Source organism: Solanum dulcamara, chromosome 1 (genome assembly GCF_947179165.1).
Source record: "Solanum dulcamara chromosome 1, daSolDulc1.2, whole genome shotgun sequence".
Lineage (NCBI taxonomy): Eukaryota > Viridiplantae > Streptophyta > Magnoliopsida > Solanales > Solanaceae > Solanum > Solanum dulcamara.
In genome coordinates this window covers 6,138,070-6,146,250 of record NC_077237.1, presented here as the reverse complement: position 1 = coordinate 6,146,250, position 8,181 = coordinate 6,138,070, and the positions used below count along the sequence as shown (strand labels likewise).

General features: G+C 35.8%; 1 protein-coding gene and 1 pseudogene across 3 annotated transcripts; both read right to left on the bottom strand.

The window, feature by feature from the left end:
- Positions 1 to 331: 331 nt before the first annotated feature.
- LOC129899793 (uncharacterized protein At5g39865-like) lies at positions 332 to 5,029 on the bottom strand. 3 transcript variants are annotated; one of them, XR_008769577.1, is made up of 3 exons: positions 3,802 to 5,029; positions 3,562 to 3,612; positions 332 to 713 (listed from the first exon to the last, which is right to left on the bottom strand). XR_008769577.1 is itself a non-coding variant. In XM_055974811.1 (2 exons), the coding sequence occupies exon 1, from the start codon at positions 4,835 to 4,837 to the stop codon at positions 3,839 to 3,841; it is 999 nt and encodes a 332-aa protein (XP_055830786.1). In that variant the 5' UTR covers positions 4,838 to 5,029; the 3' UTR covers positions 332 to 713; positions 3,802 to 3,838. The 3 variants fall into 3 exon arrangements, 1 of the variants encoding a protein (XP_055830786.1); XR_008769578.1 differs by having other exon boundaries at positions 3,562 to 3,607; XM_055974811.1 differs by lacking the exon at positions 3,562 to 3,612.
- A 790-nt stretch (positions 5,030 to 5,819) lies between these two features.
- Positions 5,820 to 8,099, bottom strand: LOC129899787 (UDP-glucosyltransferase 29-like; annotated as a pseudogene).
- Positions 8,100 to 8,181: the final 82 nt, after the last annotated feature.

Sequence of the window (8,181 nt, the reverse complement as noted above, 5' to 3'; positions counted from 1 at the left end):
TTACAACTCCAAAACTAATTCTGTAAACTCTCCTAGACCAATTTCCACATTTTAGAGCTGCTGGAATTGACGGAATTCCGTTCCGAGACCCATAGCTCCGGTTGGCACCGAAAATCACTTTTTCACCTCTTTAACTCTATAAAACTCAAGAATTTGCACAATTTACAAACCATTAAGATTTTTACACTTTCAACTACACAAACCGATCAAATAATACTCGGGGGCACTAATGGTAGGGGTAAAAATGGTAATTTCACATAAATTTTTAAAAATAACTCTCAAGGTCATTACAATCGATCAGAAAAGATACTGTGCATGATCAATGTGACACTTAGAACCTCCAATTACAAAGTAGGATGCTGTATTGATATTTCTTATAAAAGAGAATTTGAAACTTACATTCATACCAACCATTAACAGATCATAAAGCAATGATAAGCCAACTGGTTGTTTTTTCAAACACTTTGGCTTTACAAGAACTCCAAGATCAAGTTAGCAAAAAAAAGCTTGCATAAGGATAAATGGAAAATACAGATGTAAAAGGACGATTCTAAATAAAGATTGTACAAGACCAGAGAGCAACCAAGAGTCTATGAATTTGCCTCCACCTATGTGTCTTCCCATAAGAGCAGAAGCTATCTTCCAGCCATCTTGACCAAGTGATTACATTGGAATCATCCAAAAAGCCAACACAGTCCCAATAGTAGTTGCAACTGTCAAAACAAAGAGGAAAAGAACTTATTATGAAATGCAAAAACTAAAGCTCTTGATGAGAGACTATATGTAATATTGAGTATTAGCACCCCATTTCTTGATTTGAGACTTCCAGTAGGTTCATATGATGTTTTGGGACATGTTGAAAAGTTTGGATTGTGATCTGAGGGGTTCGAGGGTGTTTCAGCACACTTGAGCCAGATTTAGCTAGTGCAAATTTTCTACTGGTACAACAAGCATCGTTATCTTAGTACAAATTTAGCTAGTTCTAGAAACTTGGAACAAATTTAGCTAGTGCATATTTCAGTTAAGCCTTCTCTCGTCCTATTGATGAGCAGCTACGCGTTTGGTCAATCAATTCTATCTGATTTATAGGGCTTATGGATTGGTCTAGTGCTCCGGTTATAGGTATTATAAATAACAAACTAACCTACTACTTGAAAGGGAATAAAATTTCAACATAACCATACATCAAGGGTCTTTAACTTGAGTTTTATATTCTGAAGAATTTCACATCAAGAGTCATTTGAATTGGTGTACACATAAGTGGGTGATTGAGTAGCCTCAACAGGTATTTTAGAAGCCAATGCAAATAATGTTGTGAAGTATACTGCACAAATAGGATTATCAGCAGCCAATCCAGTAGCAACAACTAATGGTGATGTCTGCAGAGCTTTGGAAATAGCCACATAGTTGACAGCTGAAAGAGTGTCCGCAATCTTTTCAGCCATTGATAAACGAATTAACGAAATGACAAATTGTTATGTATTTGACCATCATAAATACAAATTCAGACATCATTAAATGTCATCAAGTTTTCCATATTTCCCGCCTTTTTTTGTCTAGAACGTTCTTCATTAGCTACGTCGACTAATATAAAAGGCTGTGATGAAATAGAATTTTCTTTGTTGTTAAAGAGGCAACTAGATAGTACTTATAAAAGTCTTTATAAATAAAGCAGTTAGCATATATTTATTCTAAAACAAGCAATGCAATCTACCAATTCAAAATCAAGAACCATTTCTGAATCAAATATAAATATCCAAAGTTGAAACTGATATCATCTTTAGATTGAACAATGTTCCCAACTTAGTTTCTAAAACATATGAATGCTTAAGAAGATAAACATTTTTTTGTATTTCAGACCACCAGTCTAAAGAAATGTTACTCAAATATAGTGCAAAACAACAACATAACATGAGCTTCATTTTACCTTCGGAAAGAAGGTAAACAAATAGAATCACCACAGAATGCTAAAAGCTTTCATATGAGAGATAAATTTTAATAATTGTAGAGGAAAAAATTTCAAAGAACTAATGATTCAAACAAAGAAGAGTCATCAACTATGTAATTGGTTGTTGAGAAATTAAAAGACAATTTTTATACTCACAAATGGTAAAAGCAAATTCTTCCTTACTATTATGGATTGTCTTTTTCTTTCTTTTTTAATCGCCTGCATCAATCTGTTATGGCAAAGTGATTTAAAAAGATATCCCTTTCTGTATTAATCATTTATGAGAAGCTCTAAACTTGTCCCGGGTAGAATTTTTATCATTCAAAACATTTCGTTATTTTTATCTGAGCATCTCATGTTTCAAAAGGAACTTATCAGAAAGATTTAGGACTTGCACTAATTCAACTACCTTCAATAGAAATGATATCTAACAAATTAATCATAGGGTCTACTCAAATACAAAAGTCAATGCTTCTTGAATCATTATTGAAACATTATTTTTTTAGAAAGAAGGATTCAAGAAAATTCACCTCCCACAATATGTGAGCTTTCTTGATCTTTCTGCTTTCTTTCGTTCCGAAAATTTGATTAAGCTTGACATGATAAGTACAAATACTAAGATTCTGTCATGATATATTACAACGACGAAGACATACCCAATGCAATCTCACAAGTGGAGTCTGGAAAGGCTAAGATGTACGCAAATCTTACTCATGCCTTTGTGGGGAGAGGTTGTTTTCGCAAGACCCTCAACACTAAAGAGAAGAAGGAACAGAGAGAAGAGAAAAGAGAAAAGAATTCAAAGCGTGGATGCAAGAAGAAGTAAATCCTTAATTTAAAAGCCTGGTTTAGATGAAGTGATGAACCGATGATAAGTCATGAACAATATCTTAGTTAATAGAAAGATAAATAGTGATTAGAATTATTCATTGAACAATCACAACAAATTCAAACACAAGCTAAAAGTCTGGTTTAGATGAAGTGATGAACCAATGATAAGTCATGAACAATATCTTAGTTAATAGAAAGATAAATAGCGATTAGAATAATTCATTGAACAATCGCGACAAATTCAAAGACAAGCTATTAATCAATTTCATTTTTTGGCCTACCTCAACCAGATCTTCAAACATCCTCCATCAAGAGTTAACAATGGTTTTTCCCTACTTTATTTTCTTGGTGACTTGACTCACAACTTTGAGCTTGGAGGTGGAGGATAGTGTCTACTTAAGCTACCCGCTATTGACAATTTTTAACCAATTCTCTCACAGTATTGTATCTACCAACGTAGTCTTGTGCTTACCTAATTTTGCTATAGCCAAGTTTAGTTATCTGAATTACAAGTGGAGGTTACAGTAAATCATACATTTGTAATTCACATTAGATTACATTTTAGATAACTTTACGGAATAAAACTAAATGTTAAGTTTGTACGGAAGGTCATTTGTGCCTTTGCAGCCACCGTAGAAAGGAAAGTTATATATAGCAATTAGATGGTGTAATCTCAAGCGACTGGAATAATTATAACACTAGTTGTGAATTTAAGCCATCAAATTGGGAAATCTAACAATAACCGAGAGAAGATTAGGACAAAAATTGAGAGAAAAGCTAACCTGAAATTGCAACGCTTAGATGAGAAGATGAAGAGAACTCAAAGAACTGTCCTGGAAAGAGATGATTCTAGAATTATGAGTCATACCAAGAGTATCACTCCTTGCTTTGTGCTAGAAAAGCTAATGCTTCCCATATATATCCGACTTGAATTACTATCTAGGATAATAAATTGCCAAAGGAGCTCCAAGTCTAGGATAAATCATGAACAGAAAATAAAAGAAAGTGCTTTTGAGACTAACCAAGCTAGGTCCTCACAGTCACATCTCCTGCCATTACTCAGCAGCAAATGGGGCAAAGCACCAATCCATTTTCATTACACTCACTACACCGCACCACGACAGCTCTGCCTTCGTTCTGTTCCACATCTTCTTTGACCACCATCACCATCTTGCAGCTACCATTACATGTAAAACAAGGCATGAACCTGATTCCCCCACAACCCTCACAAACAGAACCAGCTTTCACCTTAGGTAATCCTTGAAGCAAATCTCCAAAATTTCCTTCCTCCACAATCCTCATCACCTCCTCAGCCCCTCCAATGTACCTTCCTTTAAAGAACACCCTTGGAGGTATTAACTCATGAGTGCTCTCTTTACCCTTCATCAGCTCCTTCAATTCTTCCCTGAAACCCCTATCCATCGAAATATCCCTCTCAGAAAACAGAACCCCAAGCCCTTCAATCGCTGATCTCACAGTATTACAAGCCTCAAAGGTCTTCCTCACACCCCTCAACGTCGTTGTGTAGATCACTATTTTATCCTCACCATTTGGAGGACAAAGCTTTTCAAACCTATCAAGCACGGAAGCAGAAGACAATCTCGTGGGCTTAAAAATGTCGGCTTTATCAAGCACATCGGTAAAAGATGGAATATTTGGGCTTGAATTCTCTTTATCGGGGGATGATTTCAAGAATCTGAAGCTAGAATCAGGGGTCGATTTGCGTAAAGAGGGAAATCGAAAGCTGTCACTGATGGGTGTTGTGGAGGTGGAATCAAGACCAGCCATAAGTTCCCAAGAGTTGATGATGTCGGACTTGAGGATTCTGGGTTCCGACAAGGGGGTTGGGAAAAGTGAACCAAGAGTGTGGCGAGGTGGTGGGGTAGGCGTAGGAGGGAGAGTGGTGGTTGGTGGGGGAGTAGAAGGTGGATCGAGGGTCAAAAGACCATAAGTTGTTGAAGTGAGAGAGACAAAATGATGGCTGAAACCGGCAGAAGAACCACCCATTTGGGTGAATTCATTGTCTTGATTGAGCAGAGTGGATGAAACACAACCCATTGCAATGGCGGAAGAGAGAGTCAACCAAGTGAAGAGTGTGAAGAGGACAAAATGAGAGATTTGATAATAATTTAGTCGCGGAGTTCCAGGAGTTTGTATTCAATTTTTGAAAAAATGGACATGGACGTGCAGAGGATCCTCTTTTGAATTTTTACCGCTCAAATATTTCATTTTCAAATTCGACCCCTAAAGTTACTGTTTCTGTCGTGAAGACCAAAAAAGGGAGAGCCTCCACATTCACTTTTCCTACAACTTTAGTTGATATGAGTGAGCAGAAATATAAGTTGTAATTAATAAAACATGAAATAGATATTATAGCTATTTTTGTAAAGAAATCGGAGTAATTATGATATCATTAGCCATAAAATTGCGAAATTTGAAGATTAGAACGATAATTGAGAGAGAAGTTAACCTGAAATCGCAAATTTGAGAGAGCTCATAGAACCTTTGATTCCTTGAGATGTTCTAGAGCGGAATGCCTTTTTTCAGAGGTATGATAGCTTTTGTTGCGTCTAAAAAGAAAAAAGAGGAATTTTTTAAATTTCCATATACTTTCTTTGATTTTAGATTCAAAATAATACATATTTTTTACATGGAGCACTAATAATCCTTTTTATTTAATAAAGTGGTGCACTTTTAGTCATAATCCTAAACACCATTGCTTTCTTATATTTAGGATTATGACTAAAAGTGCACCATTTTATTAAAGAATAAGGACTATTAGTATTCCATGTAAAAAAATATATATTATTTTGAGTCTAAAATTAAAAAAATTGTATGATTTTGAGCTTTTTCTCGAATGTCTCCAAAATAAGGTTTTAGATAGGAACATAAAATTGAAGTGATGAACAGACTCTAGGTTTTTTTATCAATATTTTTATTTACCCTTTCATTGACAATATAATTACGAATATGCCATTGGTTGTCCGATTATTACATTTTTTGTTGCCAGTTCTAAAACACTATTCAGCATTATGTTTGAATATGTATGGTGCTTACATATCATGAAAGTGGCAATGTCATTTAGGAATAATAAATTTAAATAGCCGTTTACCCAATAACTTAAATAGCCGCTCACTCAATTCAGGCATCAATCTAAAAAGTAACAGTAAATGGGGGTCGAATTTTTAAAAATTTTGTTGGTTTACTAATGTATTCTTTATGCCAACAACGTGTTTGATGTAATGCTTCACTGAGTTTTTGCTGCTATGTACGCCTCTCTACTAGAGTTTTCAAGCCAGAAATTCCCCTGTCCTAAATGCTTTGAAATGACTTTTATTGCTTAATGTTTGGTTTTGCATCTTCACTAGTTTCCCTTTGTTTGACATCATGTCTTAATGCACGAAATTGCGCGTATTTCTCTTTGGAACGTGTGATGTTAACACTCAATTCTGATAAATGATAATGCTGGCCTGGAATTACGTCTTCAAACACATTGATGATATTTGATACAAAGGAATGGAAATTATACTTGATGCATGTTTTTCTTGCATACAATCTACATTCTGGTGAAGTTTTTGTTCATTTTAAAGGTTATTACTTGTAGTGATTATTGGTAATTAGATGATTAATACTCTCAACTTACTATAACAGTTGAGTTACACTAGACTGGCATTTAATCTTATTGCTAATCATTTGTTGCTACAAAGTGCGACCAGTTCTTCCGCCACACCATCTATCTCTTCATCTCCTTTCGCGTTCATCTTCTCACTCAGTTCCTTAACTTTCTTCCTCACATCCTCCCCACTTTCCTCTGCTACCACCTTCCTTATCGTCTTTGCAATCTCTTCGCTTTCTAACTTCCCATCCTCGTCCCTTGCTGCTTCCACTCCCACACCGATATATTCCACCAGCCTAGCATTCATTGGTTGATCAATGTGCATTGGGATAGCAATTATGGGCACACCAAACTTCATACTTTCCATGAAAGAACTCCACCCACAATGACTCACAAATCCACCTATCGATGGATGTTGAAGAATTGTTGCTTGAGGAGCCCATCCTTCCATAACCATTCCTCTTTCTCCTACCCTTTCAAGATACCCTTCGGTAATGCATCTCGAATGTTAATTCTTTCACCTTGTGGAAACCTTATAACCCAAATGAAGTTCACTTTGCTAAGTTCTAACCCTTGAGCTACTTCAAGTATTTCCTCCTTGGATAGAAAATACTCACTTCCAAATGAAACAAACACAGTTGAACTCTTTTCTTTCTTGTCAAGCCATTGCATGATCTCCTCATAATCATCTTGGTCAATGGATTCTTGAACTAGCAAACCAACGGGGACAATTTTCTTGGAAGTCAAATTTGAAAGATGATCAATATATTTCCCTTCAAAATCTCTGCAAGTTTTCACCAGAATAATGTCATGTGACCGCCTAAGAGCCTCGTCGTATGGGAACTTCTTACTTGGTGCTTCATCAATATCTTTCTTCAATGAAAGCATTTCATATTCATACAGGTAAATTTCAGGAAACGGGAATTTGTCTTCTGTATTTTCAGACATGTGGATGGCTAAAGCAACAACAGTTGCACTAAAAGTAGGAAACTGCACTGCAGGAATGTTCATAGAGGAAGCCAAATCAGCAACCCATGGCTGATTGTAGTCATGAATGACCAAATCCGGATTAAGAGTTTGTAATATTTTGGAAAAATTTGGAGAGGCGATTTCAAAAGCTGTTTTGAGAGTGTTCATGAGATTGGGTGGGAGGCCATTTGTGGTGTGGTAATGAGGAGGAAGATCTGGCAAAGATGGAAGATGAAGCTCGATTAATTCGATTGACTGAGAATACTTCTCAATGACTCTTTTCTTGATGGAGTTCAGGTTTACCGGAGTAGAACACATGTAAATGTGGAAGTTTCTATTTGCAAGCTTTTTGGCTAGCTCTAGAAATGGATTGATGTGACCATGAGCTAGCCAGGGTAACATGAGTACACTAATAGTGTTCTTCTTCGCCTCCATTAATGGCTAGAAAGTACAAATTCGACAAAATTCAGTAGTTTTGATTCAAACTCTCTATATATCTTATTGTTGCATTGAGGTTGCTACCCTATAAGATGAATCTCTTGTGCACTCAAGTATGTGTCGTAATTGATTACGCAACGCATATAGAAGTTTCCTAGTGACTTGATAACAAAGAAAAAATATGTTGTACCAGCAGCCTTTGTTGGAATATTGTTTATTCTTATTATAGGGCCATCTGTGTTGGACTGATTGTTATTGACAGTCATTTCAACTCAATTTACAATTGACTACCATTCATTCAATGACAAGGTTTTCCTTGTTATTTTTTCCAAGAGTTAAAGTTATATGCATTGTTACGTTAAATAATCTTTATACCATT

Excerpts from the sequence above, each read along its gene's own strand:
- LOC129899793 (XM_055974811.1), bottom strand. The coding sequence starts at position 4,837 with ATGGGTTGTGTTTCATCCACTCTGCTCAATCAAGACAATGAATTCACC.